Source organism: Amblyomma americanum, chromosome 5 (assembly GCF_052857255.1).
Source record: "Amblyomma americanum isolate KBUSLIRL-KWMA chromosome 5, ASM5285725v1, whole genome shotgun sequence".
Lineage (NCBI taxonomy): Eukaryota > Metazoa > Arthropoda > Arachnida > Ixodida > Ixodidae > Amblyomma > Amblyomma americanum.
The window spans coordinates 185,167,827-185,190,781 of NC_135501.1; the positions used below are offsets into that span (position 1 = coordinate 185,167,827).

General features: G+C 44.5%; 1 protein-coding gene across 1 annotated transcript; it reads right to left on the bottom strand.

Annotated features, from left to right (window-relative positions):
* Window positions 1-4,401: 4,401 nt before the first annotated feature.
* On the bottom strand, window positions 4,402-21,968 carry LOC144134458 (pancreatic lipase-related protein 2-like). Its single transcript, XM_077667371.1, has 6 exons — window positions 21,918-21,968; window positions 19,657-19,833; window positions 17,368-17,676; window positions 13,122-13,374; window positions 8,465-8,653; window positions 4,402-4,487 (listed from the first exon to the last, which is right to left on the bottom strand). The coding sequence occupies exons 1-6, from the start codon at window positions 21,966-21,968 to the stop codon at window positions 4,402-4,404; spliced, it is 1,065 nt and encodes a 354-aa protein (XP_077523497.1).
* Between the last annotated feature and the right edge of the window lie 987 nt (window positions 21,969-22,955).

The window sequence follows — 22,955 nt, forward strand, 5'->3', positions numbered from 1 at the left end:
TTTTTCATCCCCGCGTTAATCCAAGTTCAGTTTAGAAGTCGTCGTGAACCTTTGAATGAACAGAAAAAGTTTACTGACGTAGGCACAAGTTTTTTTTCTATGAATTATCTCCATGCGCTCAGTTACGAGCATCTGTGCCTTCATAAATATGCAGCTACGTCTTATGACGTAAATGTAGTTAAATAAATAAATGACATTAGTGAAATATATGAATGCTTTTTTTAAATATAAATTTTAATCAATTGCATGCTATGGCCCGATAAACCTGGGAGCTATCTGGCCGCTTGAAGTATACGCCGCTGATTTAGGCAAAGCAACAAATTTCGAAGGCTGTTCAGAGTGCGCTTGTTGTTATATAGTTCTTAATATATAGCTCTATCCTCTTTCACGTATTAGATAGGAAAATACAAACTTGGTTAGTATATACTTTTTGGTAGCATTCGCATCAGAGAAATGATTTACGTATCATGAATAACTTATTCCGCAAACGGGAGAACAGGAAGTGACCTGGAAAAGCCACAGCGGATACAGCCTGCATGCCTCCTCACAAGTTGCAGCCTTCCAGCCGGCTGGATTAAGTGACTGCACCGGAATTAGCTTTTTTTTTCGCACACTCGTATCCCGTAAAATTTTGCTGCCGATAGTACATTGGAATGTGTGCGGGGTATGGCGAATATATTTGTAGGCGTTGCCACCACCACCACCATCACGCGTTGAATGGATGCCTGCGCCAAATAGCAGGGTACAATTTTCTATTCGGTGATGAATTTTTAGTTGATATGTGAGACACATACTAGCTTCGTAAAGTTTTTCACGGAATAAGCGTAATTTGGACCAAAATTTTATACTTTCGTGATCTTGCACGTGTTAGATAGGGGAATACAAGCTTGTTTATTATTTTTTTATTTTATTTAAACATACTGTCAACCCCAACCGGGGTTTTTACAGGGTGAGTGGATCAAAAAAATACCCAACTTCCAGATAAAACAATTATAGAACAGTAAGCAGTTGTACAATGAAAAGGATGAGTCTACTTAAATGAAGACAAGAACAAACAAATTCGGGGTATTCATTTATACAGAACACAGTATATATCACGAACATTTTAACAATATTTGGTCAGTAATTGTGGCAGCGTACTCAGCTCGGCAAGCTCCAAAAATTTGAGGACTGTCGGCTGCATAACAATCGAAGCGTCAAGGGCATTCCATTCGCGCACTGCTCGCGGAAAGAAGGAAAAATAGAGGGTGTTATTGCAACAAAAAAATTATTCAAGTGTAAGAGGATGTTTGCGGCGGGTGATTCTGGAGTGGATTATATTGACGAAGTCTTCAGACTTAAGCTTAAATGAATTGTGTAGAAGTAAGTATAGGAACTTCAAGCGGTTCAGTTTCGATCGGATAGATAAAGGCTGAAGTCCTGCGCGATGCAAAAGTTCAGTAGGAGAATCTGGTAGTTACTGGTAGCATTAGCAGGGAGAAATGGTATACGTATCATGAATAACTTGTTCCGCAAACGAGAGAACAGGAAGTGGACCTAGAAAAGCCACAATGGTGAGACTAAAAATAAAATTAACTTCACAGAGTGCGTTCACCCTGGCATGGAGCAGGATGCGGAGGTCCTCGAAATTGTGCGATGTAGCGACCATAGGTTTGTAAGGACTGCAATTAGCCGGCATTTGAAGAGAGAACGCAGGAAACCGCATAGTTGGAAGCCATCAAGGAGATAGCGGTAAAAGGTAAAGTAGAGAAATTCAGGATGTCGTTGGAGGACAGATATTAGACCTTAATGTGCCCTAATGTTCAATGAATGAACGACAATCTCACAGCTATCATTGCGGAATGAGCAGCCGAAGTAGGCGGTGGAATGGTGGGCCAGAATACCGGCAAGCTCTGTCAGGAGACAAACGACGTTTAACAAGCGACAAAACATGAAAGCCTAACAACCCCGCATGCAGAATAGAACAGTTCGGGATGATTACATCGATTTAGCGGGCAGCCACCAATTCGATTCATGGCAAACGTGCTGTTTTTCTTCACGCCGGTATTTGGATCTCCGGTATGCTATTTTCCAAACACCGTAAATACGGCAATGTATTTCGTGCTGTCATTGTGAAATAAAAACAGGTGCTGCTGCCTTGAAGGGACGTATAGACGTAAAGGTTTCAGGAGCGCATTTTAGATTCAACCATTCCGACCCTTTTTACGAACGTAGGATGCAAAATTTAGGATTCTGTCATTAGCTGCAAGCAGTCGAATAACAAAAATGATAGTGTAATCACCTCTGGAAATTCTTACGGCAATAATGGCGTACCATCCTGAGCAGAATTCTCTGAATTACCTTTAATTTTATAAAAGATATTGACTGTAGGAACGTGCTACAGAATCTCTTTTGTAATACGGTAGAACGTTATGCAAAAGTGTCAACATATTTAGCATCCACACTATTTCGGCACTGGTAATGTGTTAACACGGAGGCTTTATACGAGCAACCGCGAACACTGCCTTCCAGGGACCGTCTGAAAGGACGATAGAAAGCTTTACTTATGGCTGCAAGGGCTCTGTACAACCTTTGTCCTTAAAGTTTCGAGGCTCATTTATTTTCTTCTCTAGAAATGATTCCCCAAAACAAATGTTGGTGCATATGTGTAGCGCCATCATTTCTGAAAAACCTGAGCTATTTACAATAATTGCTGTGGCAGCTGCTAGATGGCACTACATGTAGAAAATACGTTGTCACTAGTCGTCTGCGCATTCTACTGGGAGTGAATGTGGAGACGTTGACGTCCACCTCGAACAGCGTATAAATATAAAATTCTGTGTGAAGCTTGGCAATACAGCCACACAGACGTATGAACTCCTTCGTTAGGCTTACGGCAGCGAGACAATATCGCGTACGCGAGTTTTCGAGCAGCACAAGAGCTTTGGTTCGGGGAGAACGCCGGTGGAGGACGACACAAGGAAGGGGCGCCCTTCAACCTCACGGAATGAAAACAACGTGGCTCGGGTCAGGGAAATCGTACAGCAAGAGCGCACCATTACAGTCCGCACGCTGTCAGGTGCTCTCGACATTAGTAAGACAACATGCCACCAAATATTGCGTGAGAACTTGGGTAAACAAAAGCTGAATGCCAGACTTGTGCCGCACTCTCTCACACAGGACCAGAAGGACGCGCAGGTATAAGTGAGCGCTGATTTGCTCTTCGAGGCCGAGAAGGATGCTGCATTCATCGACAGAATCATTGCTGAAGACGAAACATGATGTTTTCAATACGATCCTCAAAGAAAGAGGCAGAGCGTCGAATGGCGGTCCACAAGCTCTCCGGCGTCGAGAAAGGTGCGGCGACAGAAGACCAAAACAAAGAGGACGCTGTTAGCTTTTTTTTCGATGCCAGAGGTGTCATACACCACGAGTTCGTCCCACAAGGGCACACTGTGGATCAGGACTTTTATATCTGCGTGCTCCAACACATGCGTGCTGCACTGCGACGCCGTCGCCCTGACTTATGGGCATCTGGACAATGGAGCCTTCTTCCCGATAACGCAAGTCCGCAGGCTGCTCTAAGCGTGACAAAATTTCTCTCCAAGCCCAGCATTACTGTAATTCCCATCCGCCATACTCACCTGACCTCTCTCTCCCCATGCGATTTTTCTTTGTTTCCTCTTGTGAAGAGATCCCTAATAGGTCACTGGACGGGGAGCGCGGAGGGCATTCAAGACGCCACGACAAAGGAGCTGAGAGCCCTGCCAAGAGAAGCGTTTTCTAACTGTTTCCAAGACCTCAAGAAGCTTTGGAAGCTTTGCATATACGGCAAAAGAGACAATTTCGAAGGGGTGCTGCACAAATGATTTCAATGCTGAACGCAATTTTTTTTATTGGACTCAGTCTCGGAACTTTACGGACAAAGGTTGTATCCCGGTTCCTGCTGCCCGTTACACTCGAGTAGAATCTGCTTTCTGCAGGGCCACTGTGTACGATAATTAGAGTCGCAACACTAGAATGTTTTCTAGGTAATTATGTGACGCTAACATTGTTGTAATCGCAACAATTAATAACCTTCTGCGCAAGTTCTAATGCATCCGGCGTAACTTTGCTAGCACAATTTCATCCGTCAAGTTACTAATCCACGTTAAAAGACTCAGGAGGCTCTCTGGTTCTGAAGCACATTTATTTGATCCTCCATTCAAACCTTACTCTCAATTCTTGATATCTAGAGAGAGAGAGAGAGAGGGTTTATTGATAGGAAAGGCAGAGAGGTTGGCCTGAAAAATAAATATCTGGCCTGCTACTCTACTCTGGGGGACGGGAAGAGGAGATAAAAGAAGGTCACGATGTGGGACGATGATGATGGGAGGAGGCAGATGAAAAACTACTTTAAAAAAAGTGCCTTTTTCTTGATATCTACTTGTCATTGTTGCTGCCTGAGTCGTCCACATCGCTGTCTTCGTTGTTGTCTTCTTTGTCTCCGTTTCTGATACCTTTGGAAGCTGTATCATTTGATAATAGAGAACATTAGTTCGTCCCAAACTGAAAAGCTGTGCGTCTGTTTTACGGTCTTTCTCAAAGTATCACGACCGTTAAGACAGTGCAAAATAAATAAGTTCGTTTAACACTCTAACCATGGCATCAACTGCGAGTACGTCACTCATGAAATGTAGCCTCAATTTATCATCTCGACTTTCTCGCCTTCATATATCCCGTCTGTCATTTTAAAAAGCAATTTTCATTAATTCAAATTTGCGAAGTGTACTCATTACTTTCATCTCATTCCTTCTCGTATTGATCATACTTAGAAGGCCGCAATTTCACCCTTCGTCACTAGCCCTTTTAATCAGTAGTAAATACTGTATACGTGAGTATAGCGGGATCACCTTTTTGTGCTGACAATAGTCGTAGAAAATAACTACCAGTTCAATAACGCGGTAATTAACAATATATAAAGTTTAACAACTGTAAACACTCTAATAAGAAACGCTCGTTAAGTTCTTGAACTTTCTTTCTATTTTCAGCCAACCCTTAAATGTCCAATTGTGTTTGGTGCTGAGGATTTCCTCCAACGATTAAGTAAATGTTTAATAGCCAAGGAGGATGCTGTGAAAAAATTCGCTTGGCGAACAAATATTTTTATTTAAGTGCACAGCGTATGTTACAATGGAGGCAGTAGCAGCAGTAAATATTCACAGCTTGACAGAATTGAACCGTCTTGATTTGTTTTGAACTGCTGGAAAAAACAAGGTGTTTATTTTTGTGGTAAAAATATTACGCGCAAAATTGGCAAATACAGTTGGAAAATGTTTTTTTTTTGCAAATTATTGCCGCATTCCTGACTCGAACCATATGTGCACCTAAATGTTTGCTACGTTTCCTTCTTGATGAAAAAAGAGCGCGCTTTGTGTTTTAATAACTGAATGAGAGTGGTCTCGCTAAAAGACGCGAGGTGCACCCTGTGCTGAGCTGAGGGAGGTGCAGCAGCAGCACGGGTATAAGGTGCGCGGTAACTAGGATTGCGACGGTATGCTTCGACACCCAAGGAATGTTTTTCAAATGTTGTACCCGGCAATAAAAACACGCTTGTATTTGTTGTCTGCAAGATTGACATGTAGAACACTGGTTTCCATTTCTAAAAAACATGTTTTCACACGCTCATTGGTTTTCTCTTCTCTCAATTTCTTCACTGTTCTAGCTTTCATGTTATTAATCTACACATTAACAGTGTGAAACGCAACGCGTAACGCCCGCCAGCAACGTACTGATTTCGCCAAAAGCCTGCCTCAGTCACCCAAGTTCCAGCTTCCTTACAACAAACTCTACGTTAATAACAAGTGATAAATGTATGGTCACTTGACAAACACCGTTAAAGTGATAAAAGATTTGCCCAGCGAAGTACACCAAGAGGACACACCGCAGTCTCCACTTCTTGATTGCTGTGCCATTGACTATACAATTGCTAAAAAATATTCCTCCTATGTTCCTCCTTCCAAAGTCTCACCCACCTTACACATTTATTGCAGAGGAACTTGACGTTGCAGCAAGAAAATGACGAATGGAACAGTAGCGGTCTGTAATTCTTACCATTCGCGAGCGGAGTAAACCGTTACCGCTCAAACAGGTTTGTAGTAATAAAAGTTTAGCCGGATTTCGTGACCATTTAGTTTTCCTGCCAATTGAGCGTCTTAGCCCATCACAGCGTTTAAGACATGGGTCTACTTTACGTTACGTTCGTGTATTTTTTTTTTTTGCGAGAATACTGCCGGCTCGACCACACCGTCAACACAGGCATTGAAAAACTACTACCCCATACACTGGCTCTCAACACCTCTGTAAGGTGGTCGACGTGGCCGTAAACTGCCTCGCACGATTTTCCCGCGTCGTCCATTCTACCTTGACTGTCGTTGCTCAAGCCTTGCTCCCGGCCTAGCAGCAGGAAGTAACATGGTGGCTTGGGCTAGTTGGTTGCTGTTCATAATGGAGACAAGTTTCGCAGCATGAACAAAACGCAATTGTCACCGGCTTTGTTAGGAAAGCCGGTGACAATTGCGTCAGCACGCCTTCACTGTCATTGCTGGAGAATGAAATGGCTTTATTGGATGATTGTGATTAGGTTTCACCTCATGATAACTGAATGTATTTAAACGGCGAGCTTTTTCAAATAAAATCAGTTGGAAGTGCAGCACAGTCCTGTCTTGTTTGTTCCTTGTCTTCTCTGTGTGTTTTATTCATGCTGCGAAACTTGTCTATCAGCAGGAAGGCGGTTTTCCAGCAGGAGGGTTGTGCCGCGACCATGAATAACGGTCCTTGAGCTGGGCGCTGCTTGGCTCAAGCTGTTTGGCCCCCGTAACTGTGTTTTCTACTTTGTTTACGTTCACTTTCTAAATACACCTTCATGTGGTATTATTCTCACTGTGTAGGCTTTTAATGTGATGGCTTCCTCAAATATATCTTGTATGGCACAGGGCGACTTCCAATGCGCAGTGCTGCATCAAGATTACGGCGGGACAGGGTATTACACGTGGGGCTACCACGCCCGGTACCATTCAGCGCCCGGTGCCAGTCACTGTGCCTCAGATAAACAAGTTTAAAGATTTTGCGGTGTCCCTTCTTACCTTCAAGAATGCAGTACGGTGAGTGATTATTTGTTTTTAAGTACTGGTTTCCTCTTCCTTCTTTCTCAATACTGTGATAGCCCATTTCTCCTACATACGAGGTGTTTGTCTCATTCTTGCACTTTTCGTATCCTTCCCAGCCGTCCTTACAGTAGTACGATGTGAATGAACAATCACGACTGGTTACCGATTCGATGAAAAGGGCTTGAGCGAAGTTGTGATTGCAAGCGATGTCCATAAGACTGGCTAGATAAGGAAAAAAAGAACATTGGCACGAAGCAACAATTTTTACTTCAGCTTTGTGAACAAATTCTACCGCACGCGAACAACGTTAGTACCGCAAATAATCTAGTGTACGCCGCACTGAGGGGAACGATTGTCTTTTTTTGGGCCTTCGTCAAATTTATGAAACGCATATACCCATCAATTATGGTCAACAGTATTTTTCAACGGGAAGGCGTTTGTTAACACGATTTCTCATATATGGCGAGTTTTCACTATAACAATCACTATATCTGCAGATCTCCCGTCGACAGGCTTGCATTTTTTTTATTAATGCTTTTGCTTTCCCCAAAAGCATTTCCCATTGATTTTTTTTATGCCAGTCTTAACTGCGCGATGCGAGCGATGGAAAACCTTTAAAAGCAAGGTTTTCTGTACATCGGAAGAACGGACCATTACCTTCAATATTTCTATAACTGTACCTTACAATTTTCCAACATTCAAAATTTTTGTCTAAGAATGTCGGACATGATTATCACTTTCTACCGTCTTAATGTCAAAAGAAATAGAACAAGGCTAGAAAACGTTAAAAACTATGGTCAGCACGGTTCCAGAGGCATCTTACACTCGTTTTCTCTTCGTCTTATACTGCAGCGGGTATTAGCAAAACTAAGCACTCGTGAGATCCCACTAGACCTCGCCCTTTCATTAAATGTGTGAACAGACTTTTCACATAACTGTCGGTGGCCAACTTGCAAGACCTCTAGAACAAGGATACACGCACAGAATAGGCTGGAACCAAGAATCGAGTGGCGTTTACAACACAAGGCCCCGGGACCTTTCCAGTTCATAGTGTGACAAGCAGGGTCTCTGGTTTTGCGTCGTTGTCGTCTCCGTTAACGTAATCACGTATCGATTATCACAGGAGCGGAGAAGCAGCAGGAAAAGCATAATAAGAGTGCAGTGCTGAGAGCACAAGTGCGGCAAAGCACATGCGAAGAGGAAGGGGAACGTGAAGGTGAACATAAGACTGCTTCTTCTGGAGCAGCCGGCACATTCACAGAGAGCGCACTTTTTCAATTCCTGTTTTATGAGTGACGTATGCTGGCATCGTAAATGGAAAGTTTACGCTTGATTACCTGATTTACACACCTCCTGGTCTGATCCGCCATTCGGGTAAAAGTCAACGTGTCCAATAGATTCGTTTAGGCCAAGTTTAGATCGTTCTAGCTTCCCTGCGTTTGTATGAATGACATCAACGAATTCGGCGTCCGTTCTCGATAACGATACATTTGAATTTTCAAACAAAGGTCCAGCAGGGTCCAAACCTAAAAAAAAGGTCATTTATTCGTTTGTTTTCATCATAGGCGTCTTGTTAAAATGGTCCCTGGAGGCACACTTTCTGTCCAGGAAACTGGCCCACGGTTATCAGGTTCTATTCAAAGAGCATGCGCAGGTGTCAGCTGGGCAGTTTTTTTTTGTTTTCATAACAATATATGCACTGCTGTTTTTAATCATCGAAAAAAATTAAAGATCTCATCGTTTAAACAACAATCCTTCTTTTCGAAAAACATCAGAAAGCTACACCATGCCTTCAGCCTGATTAATGCTGTTACATCGCTTACTATATGCGGTTACTATTACATTCTACTACTAAATGCTACTACTAATTACTATATGCTGCTACAACGCTTCGTTGTTTTTGTGTGCAAATTATGCTCACAGCGAAATGAGAAAATATGTATAAGTATCAATCTTTTCTTCCACGTCTTTCTTTTGTTAAGAAGCAGCAAGCGACTATAGCTTTAAATAATGGCCTACGTTCGTTAACTTGCGACTTGGTATCGGTAAAGCATAAAATAATTTAAGTAGTAACTGCTCTTAACTGAAAAATAATGTTTTGTTTTCAGTCAAAAGATGTATGTAAACTGCACTGATATCGCTGGTCAGCGTATGTGTTCAAATACCCAAGCTGATACCCACGGCGTGCTCACCCTCAGAAAGCTCCCCGGCTCCATTCCATGTAACAGGCCAGCATATGACCGCACCCAACTACCTCGGCATAGGCTGCCGTTTCTTTTTTCGGCATCGGGTTCGCTTTGTTTTAACGTGCACGCAGCACTGCATAACCGACCATTTTAGTAAGGAAACAATTTGTCCTAATTGTAGATTCGATAACTAGGGCGTTTTCACCATTTGAGCCGACCGGACATTTATCTCGTTTTGTTCAAGTGTAACATAGAAATGTAAAGTCAGTTTCCATAACGACACTGTTATATGCTAGTGGATAATACGCATGCTTACCAGCGCTATGTGTGTCCATGCACTGTTGCCACTGTGCACGTCCTTTGCGCTGTTTCAACATGAGCAGAACCAACTTTCCCGCACCTCTACCCCAGTTAAAAGAACCTTCACCTGCCTTTCGTATCCTGGACTGGGACACCATTCTTATGATGAACGTAACACAATTAGCCCCGCCGCGGTGGCTCAGTGGTTAGGGCGCTCGACTACTGATCCGGAGTTCCCGGGTTCGAACCCGAACGTGGCGGCTGAGTTTTTATGGGGGAAAAACGCTAAGGCGCCCGTGTGCTGTGCGATGTTAGTGCACGTTAAAGATCCCCAGGTGGTCGAAATTATTTCGGAGGAGCCCTCCACTACGGCGCCCCTTGCTTCCTTTCTTCTTTCACTCCCTCCTTTATCGCTTCCCTTATGGCGCGGTTCAGGTGTCCAACGATATACATGAGACAGATACTGCGCCATTCCCTTTCCCCCAAAACCAATTATTATTATTATTAACACACTTAAACAGGAAAAAGGAGACATAAAGCACCACTAGAAAACATAACCAAGCGAAATTTAGGACACCAGCATTCGCCATTATATTAAGACAATCTCACGCATAGGCACCTCACCGCTTTGAGGCAGCTATTCTAAATCTGCTTCTGTGCGCCTGCAGTATTTCTAATGGCCAGTGTTCCTAATCGACGTTTACGAATTGCAGTAAAGTGCAGCGTTGAGATGGCATGGTAGAAGGCTAGAATTGATGGTCCATCCTAATATAAGGCTGTCATTATTTTGTTGTATTTTGCCACTACTCCTAAAGAACGCCTCTTTTTGTCCTCTTAGGGGTGAACTTCCCTTTGAAGACGGCTGGACAATAAGAGTTTAAAAACTTAGAAGCCTCCAATCGGCAGACACGCCTATAACTACGACGACTCACATTCTTCATTGTGAAAAGTTGTCATAATACGTTGATATACCTCAGCAACTTTTTTAAAGCACATATTCACAACGTCGCCTACGTTACGAATATGTAGTCTGCTAATTCTGCACGCTCCAGGCACCAAACTGTCGCACTTTCATACCCTGAATTCCTAGAGAAGTGCATTTTTTACAGTAAGTTTCTTATACATGCAATGTTTTGAAAATACCGTGAGATTCCGCTATAAAAATCAATATATCCGCAGACGTCCTCTCGGGAAGCTTGCATTCTTATGAAAATTTATTTTTGGGGAAAGTAAATAGCGCCGTATCTGTCTCACATATCAGCGGACACCTGAACCACGCCATAAGAGAAGGAATAAAGGGGAATGAGTGAAAGAAGAAAGGAAGAAAGAGGTGCCGTAGTGGAGGGCTCCGGAATAATTTCGATCACCTGGGGATCTTTAACGTGCACTGACATCGCACAGCACAAGGGCGCCTTAGCGTTTCGCCTCCATCGAAACGCTGCCGCCGCGGTCGGGTTCGAACCCGGGAACTCCGGATCAGTAGCCGAGCGCTCTAACCACTGAGCCACCGCTGCGGGTAAGCATTCTTTTGCTATATCGTTTTTGCTATCGTGAAAAACATTCTTCATTGGTTTTATATTGCAGTCTTAACTGCTCGATGCCAGCGACGAACAAGCTTTAAAATTACCTGCGCTTTAACTACTGAGGAACCTGACTAGAGAGCGAAAGCTGTGGCGTATCGGGCAACTAGACGCGGCTTGGCATCTGTAACGTTGAGTGCGTTCCGCACACTGGATAGGAAGCGCGTCCATCCTGCCACCTTCGCAGGTGGCAGTTAAATTAATGGTAGATCGCCGCGAGTGGTTGGTCACCCAGTGAACGCTGCGGCCTATTCTGCCGCCCTCCACCGGCGAATCGAAAGGTCAAAGGTCTAGTGGAGCGACACCACGTTGGACCACATATGGTAAGGCCTATGGCCACACTTGACGTCTGGCTCACTTGAAGGTCAACCGGCAACGCACGGCGAATTCAACTTTACATAGCGCAGTGAAGCTTTCCCTTCAAAAGAAAAATTTTCCTACAGAACGAAAGGAAGGACGAGTACTTTCAATATTTCCATAAGGGTACCCAATTATTTTCCACAGTTTCTTTGCACTTTAAACTTATGTATAATAATACTGCACTTGAGTTGCCTTCTACCTCTAATTGCTTGCAGAAGGAAGGCAGTGCGTCCGGCCGAAGCCAAGCACTCTTTTTAACTGCTAGTATGTACTGCAGCGCCCAGCATGTTTTCTCAACTGCATACAACTTTTCTCAGTAATTAAAATTAATTTTAACTCTTTGTCTACATATCCAGGTATGACCGGCACATAAAGACGCATTTAAGGGTGATAAAATTATAATCCAACATTAAACTTCTTTTTGTCACTGCACTCGCTTCAACCTCGTACCATAAAAACCGAAAAGGGCTCATGACAAACGCTTGGGAATGAATGGAGCTGTAGCCTGCTTAAGAGATTGGCGAAAGAAAGCGGCCGGGACGCAATCGCTTCATTTGTGAAAGTGGCCAGTTATGGCAATACCTGTATGTATTTTTCTCTACATTTTCCAGCTCATTAGAGCCTCTTTTCCAGTGCAAGCAGTATCTTTGCAATTTAAACGTGCTATTGTATCGATACAGGTAAACTTCATTTTTTCCTCAGTAATCGTTAAACTCAAGCGAGTCTTAAGAAAATAAACACCAAGAGTAACAACATTTACAGAGTGGCCTTCTCGTCTTACTGCGATCACGAACGCATGTCTGTTCACACCTAGTAAGAACTCAGGGAATCTAGATCTTGGTAGCGTCATTTTTTTTTAATATCAAGCTACCGAAAAGGTTTGTAAACTTTCTGAGACTTCTAAACTATCGTTTGAAGATTATTAATGCATTATAAGCAGATTTTTTTTTCCTGTGTTTTGGAAAGCATTGAAATACAGTTTGAAATTTAGACGCGAACCAGCCTACCTGTTTATATGGTAACAAAATAGATAAAATAAAAAGTGAGCATATAGCAATGAACGAAGCACGATCGCTTTTAAAACGTTCATATTTTGAGGATGGATCCGCTCAGAGGCTATGCTCCTATGAAACACCCTGGCAAAACCGTAGACTACCATAATTTCCGGGACACAGTACGCACCCTCCGCACGGCTGAATTGCGCCTGAAAAAAATTCTTTTTCACTACATTTTTTGCCACCGGTACACAACCCACAGAAGCCAGGTATGCAACCCATCCCTAAACATGTAGGCGCACGCACAGCGCAAGTATCACAGAACCGCGTAATAGATCAAGCGTAGGGATTTTCATCCCATATTTGACGACATAGTAAAAAAAAAATTTACTGCACAGTCCGCAGCTGCAGATCGACCGCAATAAGCTATATTTCAACTTTTAGCTTCTATAGTCCAGACACTGTGCACTAGAAGAAAGGATAACGTCATTAGAGTTTCACTAAGATGTCTACCTTTTTAGTCGCAGCTTAGGGATAGCGCAACTATTTTTTTCTTCTATTTGGAATATGTACCTGTTATGCGTCCAAGCAAGAACCCATAAGTGGAATTAAAATGTCGGCCACAAAATCCTGCGACATGTGCACCGAGGCTGAACCCTATAATGTGGACATCTGCTGGCAGCAGACTGCAGTTTGATGACTGCATCATCTCGTGAAGCAACAAGGACAGGAGAACCCCCGGCAAAGGAGTGTTCGCTGCCGCCGCCGCGTAGTTAGGAAACATGGCTCCCTCAATCCATTCAACGATTATTACGTTGCAGTTCACCTGTGATGGAAGATACAAGTTCATGTAAATTGGAATCTGTTTCATCAAAACACATACACCAGTTGGCTTGTAATTTCGGTTAGTTTTAGCTGTCTAGAAAAAAGTTCTCTCATAGCTGCTTGTTCAGCAGCCATGGCAGAACATGGGCCCCCTCTATGATACCGCCATAATTTAATAATATAAGGAGGCAGAGCGGAATGAACCGGTCATATTATCTTTGAGTGCGCCGCACCTAATATGAGCACTGACCCAGAAAGTGCTCTACAACGCTTAGATTTCTTTTTTTTTAATATTTCCATAACAGTGTACAAAAAAGTTGATGTAAGCAATTCCTGCTTAAATTGCTTACGCCCGTTTTCAGTCAGTGCTCAGTCAAATAATGAAAGACGTCGTCGACCGTTTTTTTTCTTCATTAACTAGGTCCAAACTGCTTTAAAGTGTTCCACGCACTTGCAAAAAGACGTTGCAGACATTGTCGAAGGCGTCGGACTAACGCTGCAGCATGTGTGGCTTTAAAATAGCTGTAGATTTTAGTCTAAGCGAAACTTTTCTGTTCTTTTTCACCCTAAAATTTTCTACTGCGTGCCTGTCTAGATGCCAATTAAGCAACGTATGGTGAGGTCAACAAAACTGAACATCTGGCAAGAACGTCACAGTCGCCTGCGGTCACCCCATCTTGTGTCAAAGACATACTTCCAAGGGACAGGTACTACACAGAACTCGGGAAGTCCCGATAACCTTTCATGTCATTTGATTACCCCTGAAACTGCAACTGGCATTCCCTGGAGCAACTGCGTCGTTGCTCGAGCTATCATCGTAGAGGGCGTACGGAGCGGATTGCCTGCAAGTATATCACCCCACCAGTAGTTGGCCTCCCCGTACGTTGCTCTTTGCGAGGTTGCTTCACTCCGTCTCTGTGGCAACTGGCGCCATCTATGAAAGCATCTCGTTCTCCCAAACTGTTGACATCAAAGTAACAGATATTTCTTCCGTGGCTTTCTGAAGTATCAAATGCGCAGCTAAGTTAGGGATGCGACTTAAATAACAAATACCGGCAAGCACTAAGTTTTCATGGAAAATTAATAACTGAAGCCGGGCACTAAATTCGTTCCGCAGTAGAAGCAGGTGAGCTACGGCTCTCTAGCTTCGGCTACATTTCCTTTAAAAGAAAATACCGCATAGTAGATAATCTTGGCGATTTTGGAAAATCCCTACACTGCTCCAAGCACGCACTGCGCTGAAGCAAGAACACAAGGTAAGCGACGCGGCGTGCACCAATGTAACGCTCAACATTTTTCTGTTATAAATATGCGCGTGTCGCTCAATTAAATCCAATTAACGCAATATTAGTTTCAATCTAAACATAAGATATTCTTTTTTCAGCGCTAAATAGTGCCTGCTTTGAATAGGCTTAGAACGTGCGTACAAATATTGCGAGCATACAGAAATCGTGGATGCACTTATTTTTGGGTTACATGCCTTGGAACGCTATATTAATTGCGACATATGTCAACAATTTATGAATGAAATGAAATGTAAATGCGAATGAAAATGAACAACGAAATGTGAACGTGAGCAATATTGACGCGAGTGCATAAGAGATCCCATTCTCGAGAAACAGCCGGCGTCCGTCCGCATCACAAAAAAGCAGGTGGCACACCTGCCCACCGAATGGCAGGCAGTCTGCCACCCGTGGCAGCTGCCAATGAAAATAATTCAAATAAATTCATTGCAATTGCCACCTGCTCACTGATTATGATTTATAGGGGTTTAACGTCCTAAGAAGACTCGGGCTATGGGGGACGCCATAGTGAAGGGCTGCGGAAATTTCGACAACCTGAAGTTCTTTAGTGTGCACTGACGTCACACAGTAAAGCATTTCGGCTCCATCTAAATGCGACCACCACGGCCAGGATCGAACCCGCGTCTTTCGGGTCAGCAGCCGAGCACCATAACCACTAGGCCACCGCGGCTGCTCCTGCCCACTTTCTCTACTCCTCCTTCTGCCCACCATGGCACGGTGCATTGGCGAATGATAGACAGCCCCCCGAAATTTATCAGTGCAAAATTAGCCTTACGGGAGCTCGGTAAGCGCAATCTGGGACTCATAAGTCCCACAGAAGGCTGTGGCCTTCCACCTGCCACCTGCCGATGTAGTGCCGCATTGCATAACCGCTGCACCACTGCCTCGGCATGAGAGCTCCTCGCGATCTTTGAATCTCTACAAGACGAGTACTTCCGCGGGAGGAATTTCTAAAGGAATCGCATTGTACTTTTAGAGGTAAGTTAAGCGCCGTCCCGGTTTATTTCGTTTATACCATAATACTAACCCTATTTGCTCACAGAAAGTCCCGTACGCAATGCATATGCGTGATAGTCTAGACCACGGTGGTCTAGACTATCACACATATGCATTGGACGTCTAGACCACGGCGGTCTAGACGTCCATGATGTCACTCTACTGCACCCACATTTTTTTTCGATGGAAAAAATTCATCGACATCAGTTCGCTTGGCGATGACTTCAAGCGTAGACGCAAGGAGCGTGTACCGTCGCGCAGTGGGCGCAGTTCTTGCAGTGGTGCACAGAGAGGTTCTCTGCGAAAAAAAAATGTTTTTTTTTAGGAAAGGAAATGGCGCAGTATCTGTCTCACATCTCGGCGGACACCTGAACCGCGCCGGAAGGAAAGGGATGAAAGAGGGAGTGAAAGAAGAAAGGAAGAAAGAGATGCCGTAGTGGAGGGTTCCGGAATAATTTCGACCACCTGGGGATCTTTAACGTGCACTGACATCGCACAGCGCAAGGGCGCCTTAGCGTTTCGCCTGCATCGAAATGTAGCCGCCGCGGTCGGGTTCGAACCCGGGAACTCCGGATCGTCTCTGCGACGCGCCGACATGCTTTTTGTGTCCACCAGAAAATAGGATGACCTCGATTCTACTTCCACGCACCGTTCGTCGAAGCGATCCGTGTAATCAATGAAAAGCCAGCGACTCCAACAGCTGCTCATGTGGTCAGTATGCGTAGAAATTTGACAAGGCGTCGGCGGTAAAGGGCGGGGACACACGTGAGCGGATCTTCAATAGTTGGAAAGAGTCAGGTGATGTGTACTAAACGCTTATTTCAAGATGTCGGAACTAGAGTGTACGAAAATGATGCTAGTTTTCAAAGCGGAAGAACTTTATCGATGTATGTGCTACTTTGCGGAGATAGCGCTACAAGCTTATGGAGCAGAAATAGTGGACGCACTCTTTCCCCTCTGTTTTTGTGCTCATGCAACGAACTTGCCTACGATCTTCAAGGAGATACCTGTCACAGTGCTGGCCTCCCTGAACTCGGTTACTGTCCGTGCTTCATTTCCCCTTTTGAAATGTCGGTCGCCGCGTTGGTTATGGCGCTCGGCTGCTGAACCGAAAGCCGCGGGTTTGATCCCGGCCGCGGCTGTCGCATTTCGATGGAGGCGAAGCGCAAAAGGCGCCAGTGTGCTGTGCGATGTCAGTGCACGTTAAAGATCCCCAGGTGGTAGAAATTATTCCGGAGCCCTCCACCACGGCGTTCCTCATAGCCTGAGTCGCTCTGGGACGTTAAGCCACCATAAACCAACCATCCAGTTTTTAAAGTGTGTGCACGGAAAGCGATCCGCTGAAATCTGCCGCTGAGATTTGTTTGCGATCGTTGAATCATAAGCGTTGTTTTTGGGCTTCGTGGTGCACAGTCGATGAACACTATTTGATCATGACTGTTTGCGGCATCTTTTCTGTAGTCGTCGTGTCAAACGACATGATCAGCAAAAAAGCCCGGAGCTGCAAAGCGAATGCTGTGTGTCAAAGTCACAACCAATGCTAGTGTCTTTTTCCGCAATGCGCTGTTTGTACGAATCTAGCAAAAGATAATTCACGGAATTTATCACGCGTATTGCATATTAACAACTTTGCCCCAACATTGCATCTGAGTAAATGATTCGAAGACATAAAATATTGCGAAAGCACACCTCACCTTCTCAAACAACGCATCCTTCAGAACGTACATCCAGGTCATGTTGCGATCGCGAGTGAATCCGTGCGTGAGACAAAAAAGTGGTTTTCCGACGTCGACGTTAGAATAGTTGTAATATTCGGTCCAGTTCGTGTGGCTTACGTAAACGCCTTTACTCGTTCGGTTGTGAAAGAATTTAATCCTCGTCCCAATTTTCTCAGGATGTTGTGGCCCACCAATCTCCACTCCCGTTCTGTTCACTGGGTGGAAGCAGGATATGCCTTCGTAGCAGGTGTGCTTTCCTTGTTTTTGCTTGATATGCTCCGCTATCTGCGACAAAAGAATAAAAGCATAGACATGCGTAGCGTGCAGTTGATACCTGGGGCTTTTTGTAATTGGTGCTGTTTGCCCTCTACATCAAATTTTCTGCGCATAATTACCTCGATTTCTTTGAGTACGCTGAGGCTCGATGCTATTCAGTTCTTTCGTATCTCTTGGCTATAGTATCCCCGACTTCTCTTGTGAGCGATTTTTTTTATGAAATATGTGTTTTCCTCCAGAAGGTAAAGCTCCAACACCTCTCTCCAGAAAAGTACTCCCTTACCGCGAAACATGTTCCTTTCCATTATAGTAGCGTCTGAAATTTTGTACCTATTCCTTTTATATGTTCTCTCATGCCGTCTTCCTTCTCTTCTGGCCAGCAATAAGGCAATAGTATTCAAGCAAAAATTCACCTATCTACAAACAGTTGTCTGATAGTTAACGTTAAAGTTCAGTAGCTTTCTCCCTCATGTTTCTGCTGCTCCGTTTCTAGTGCATCATTTGACCTTCACGAGAAGCATTAAGTCGCGAAAGTGTGGTAAGGATAGTGCCTGCATAAGAAATATTGTTTTCAGCGTCTATGTAGGTGTTTCAGTAGCTAGCATAGACGCGCTAGCAGTACGTTTTAAAATTAGTGGGTCGCAAGACCATACCTTTGAAGGAAGCCAGTAAGGAAGTTATGAAACGGGCACAGATATAGAAAGAAAACGGTAAGTTCACTCTTGCTCTCGCTGAGCTTTGGGACTCAAGTAGCATTGCGTGGGAGCACTTAGTTATTCTTGATTTGCGTTGTCCATAGCATTGGGCAAGATATTTCGAGGCTGCAGTTCTGCATGAGCATACGATTCAGCAGAGCAAAGGCGCGCTGAAGTTCTTTCATTCACGTTCGAGCGCTTCATTTGTTTCATTCTCTTGGTTGATTCGCGTTTCTTTTCTTCTGTTGAACAGTATAGATTTGAACACGAGCTTTGTACTTTTGTTTGTTCGTGCTGAAATCCTCCAGCACACGGTTTTATCATTATTTTTTCGACGTTGGATGCGACCAGTTTTATCTCGAACAATTTCAGGAACACGCAACTGTTTCTGCACTGCTGCTATTGGAGCTTCATCACGAAGGTTTTTAGCCAGCATTAAAACGAGCGCGGGCGAGACCGACGGTGGTTCTGTTCCTCGACGACTGCGGTTTACGTTTGTTGTTCGGTTCTTTTTTGGGCGCAGGTCAGCCAAATACAGTTTCTTTTGGGAACCCTTTGACTGCCCTCCTAACTGTTGGACTACCGACACCACTACATGACATTATTGACTTAATTGTTGTTGCTAACTTTTTTTTATGTGGCTATACTGTCGCTGTTTTTTATACAATGGCTGCATTGCAAGCAGTGCTGCTTGCGTTCAAGAAAGCATGTAGTACGTACAAATAAATAAAAAAGACAGACAGAACCACTCTAAAATAAAAAAAATGAAAAACATGTATCATTTGTCATCATGATTCATTGCATGCACCTATGCATTCTATAACCGATTAAAGCTACTAATTTCTTTCTATCCTTCCCAGTGGTGCGTGCACCCGCTTTTCTTTGTTTGTGATATGGCCATTGTTCACACTACCATTCCGCCTTCCCATCGCGCACAGTCTATGGCGATTTACGGCCATCAGTTGCTTTCTGGTTAAAACAGGCCAACGAATTTTTCTTGACACGGCGGTGACTTAGTCAGGAACAAACAAGACGGAGTAGGCTAGAAAAATCATTCAGCTAGCTATGCTCATGAATTCGCTGCAGCCTTCTTCTGAAAGATAACTCTATTAGAGCAGTTTCACTTGATTTGATCACCTTCAAGCCGTGTTAGACTATACTAGGACTCTTGGGTTCACTAATTAATGCAACTCCTCTAGTTCGACCGCAAGCCGCAAAACTACACAAAAGCATGACATGACTTTCGGTAACTGGGCATAAACGCTGTTGATAGCAAAAGTAGAACCACGCTCACATGTTCAAAAAACATGTCCTTTGCCCAAATCACCACAGGCTGTAGTATCCATTGTAAGCTCCAAAGAGATCTCTTGCTCCGCCTATTTCGAGATTTAGAGCAGTTTTCCACGCTCGCTCTGTCCTTGAGACATTCATACAGCTGGGCAACCTCTTCTTCAGGCATATCTTTAATGCGCTGAAATAAAATTAAAATATAAAATCAAAGCAGACACACCCATGCCGAAAAACCCAACAGAATATGTCAATCGTCAGAACAGATCGTTTGTAGTATTTTTGGCAACAAACTTGAACTAACAACAAATTGTTTTGTAGTAGTGGGCTGCATTTGAAGCAGCGCCAGCACTAAAAAAAATAGTGCAGAAAACTACTACAGCAACGCGCAAAAAAGACCACAGTATAAAAAAAAATCAGTTTTTAGACGAAACAAGCAAAACATTTTACGCTGTTGGGCTCACGATTTTTTTTTCTGCTGGCAGGGCGGCACTTTGGGCAGTGACGCTCATAAAGAGTAGTCTGTAATACGCTTTCTTGCCGTCGACTTTTTTTTTATAACATCTGCTAACTCGCCTTTTGACCTAACTGAACCGTGTCCAATAGTTCCGCAACCTATTAGCCCTCCTCAGTACAGATACCGTTGCACCATAGACCTTCTAATATAATTCGGTTGGAACTAAAACCAAACAGATAAACACAGAAAGGAAATTCTACGAGAAGTACTGGTGTAAGGTTAGAGCTCTTCACTGAAATTGCAAGCTTGTGTCACGACATAGTAATATAGGAGCGAGAGCGCTTGAAACATGCCCCCTGTCACAACGGCGGGTAACGAAAAGGAAACAAACTGCTGAAGAGACCACCGGTAGACACTCAAATATAGAAAACATTGGCTCGTGTTGACTGAAAAACGCCCCTTAAGGGTGCTCTTTACTGAGTGAACAATAACATATCCTGTAGGCAAGAGTCAACGAGATGCACGTAGAGTAGGAAACAAACAAATATTAGGACGGCAGATGCGACGCTAGTCACTCAGCTGGCATAAAATTTACAATTAACGTGTGGAAGGGGCGCCAAAACGCGAGAGCGGCTAGTAAAGAAAATGCACGGAAGCGCAGCAATGAACACGAAAGCGCATAGCATTGGACGGGCTATACCTCAATGACGGTGGAAAAGAAAATCCTGGCGCAAAGGGCAGTATAATCCGGCACCCGTAGTGGTGACATCGAATGTTTTGTGCGAGCGCGCGATGAGGGGTGTGGAGACTCCGTAGAATATCTGATACGGGTCCCAATTGGGCCCCGCCGCGGTGTCTCAGTGGTTAGGGCGCTCGACTACTGATCCGGAGTTCCCGGGTTCGAACCCGACCGCGGCGGCTGCGTTTTTATGGAGGAAAAATGCTAAGGCGCCCGTGTGCTGTGCGATGTCAGTGCACGTTAAAGATCCCCAGGTGGTCGAAATTATTCCGGAGCCCTCCACTACGGAACCTATTATCCTTTCTTCTTTCACTCCCTCCTTTATCCCTTCCCTTACGGCGCGGTTGAGGTGTCCAACGATATATGAGACAGATACTGCGCCATTTACAATCCACCAAAAACCGATTATTATTATTATTATTATTTTTGGAAATGTGGCGGAGTGCTTGATTCCGCCACCGGTTGGCCCGGTATTGCACTGCCTCCGGGATTGGCCTGGGTCATTATACCGCGCGTCTTTACTATCCTGTCTTTCTATCCCATCTTTCAACTCTCCTACTCTCTGCACGTGGTAGCGATTGTGGCTCGGATTGAGCCAGTGAGCAGGCCTGTGCACTTTCCTTTTCTTTCTTCCTGGCAACAACAGACAGACAGACAGACAGGATAGCTCCAAGAGGAATTAAATGACCAGATAGGAGTACAAATGGTGCGAGCGTATAGAGTGACGTTGTAAATAGAGCTGAGCACACTTACAAGGAAACTTACGGTTGCACGGACTGCGTTCATTGTATCCCAAGTTCGTAGTAAGCAGACTTCGCGTGCTGCAGCCGTGAATACAAAGCGGACAGTGTATCTTATGCGCGTCTGCTTATTAAAAAACTGACCCTATTACGGCGCTTTTCAAGCTAACCAACGCAGTCATATGTTTCTCAACAATCCCATTGCTGCCACCAAGCTGGATTAGGCCCACAATAGCAGGTGTTAGGTCTATATTCTTGTCACCGTGGTCATCACACTCTTGGCAGTTCAAAAGTTCTCGTTCTGAGCCTACTCTTCGTCATTGTACACTTACCGATGTTGGCATCATCATCTGCGCCAAAGAAGTCATCCCAGGCGACATCATGTCGGCCCAACAATCCACATGCGCCCGAAAGCGTAATATTCGACAGCGTCTTCCATTGTTCATCAGTCCTTATACGCTGCCTGAAGAGAAATTCTTGATGCAGTCCACAGTCAGTTCCATCCACGGGATCGTACCATTCCACGGCGGGGAGCAGAGAAATTCGAACTGGGATATCGCGGCACCTGCTCGGCTAACTGCTATCAGTAGCACTGGTAACGCGCCGCCGACAGGATATCTTGGGCACGAGAATTGCGCCGGGTAAGGCTCGTTGCACTCGGTGACCGAATTAAGTGTGTGGTCACCGCAGTCAGTTTAAGCAGCAGTGGTGCACAGCACCATTAATAATAATAATAACAATAATTGGTTTTTGGGGGGGAAAGGAAAATGGCGCAGTATCTGTCTCATATATCGTTGGACACCTGAACCGCGCCGTAAGGGAAGGGATAAAGGAGGGAGTGAAAGAACAAAGGAAGAGGTGCCGTAGTGGAGGGCTACGGAATAATTTCGACCACCTGGGGATCTTTAACGTGCGCTGACATCGCACAGCACACGGGCGCCTTACCGTTTTTCCTCCATAAAAACGCAGCCGTCGCGGCCGGGTTCGAACCCGGGAACTCCGGATCAGTAGTCGAGCGCCCTAACCACTGAGCCACCGCGGCGGGGTCAGCACCATTGCTAGTGTTTTTTTTTTCGCCATGTCGTGGTCAAGCTCAACAAGCCATTCGGCGAACAAGTATCCTGTCATTCTCATGCCCCGTCCAACCTTATGCCTATTGGCACACTAGTCGAATAAAAAAAAGCAGTTCCTCATTCAGGCCTTTGTGTCATGCATGTACCCTATAAGAGAACGTAGCTTCAAAACACTGTCTTGCGAGTCTTCCCGGCGACAAACGGGAACCACTGGTCGCTGCAGTTAATGCTCTTGCACAGTAAGCCGCTAACACGAACGTTACTGTGCCTAACACCACCGCTGGATGTCGCCTTTCA

Coding starts and splice junctions, on each gene's coding strand:
- LOC144134458 (XM_077667371.1), bottom strand. CDS start 21,968: ATGATGTCGCCTGGGATGACTTCTTTGGCGCAGATGATGATGCCAACA. Junction 17,677..19,656: donor AGGACATGTTTTTTGAACAT/GTGAGCGTGGTT, acceptor CTTTTGTCGCAG/ATAGCGGAGCATATCAAGCA. Junction 8,654..13,121: donor CTTGCTTGGACGCATAACAG/GTACATATTCCA, acceptor CCTTTTTTTTAG/GTTTGGACCCTGCTGGACCT.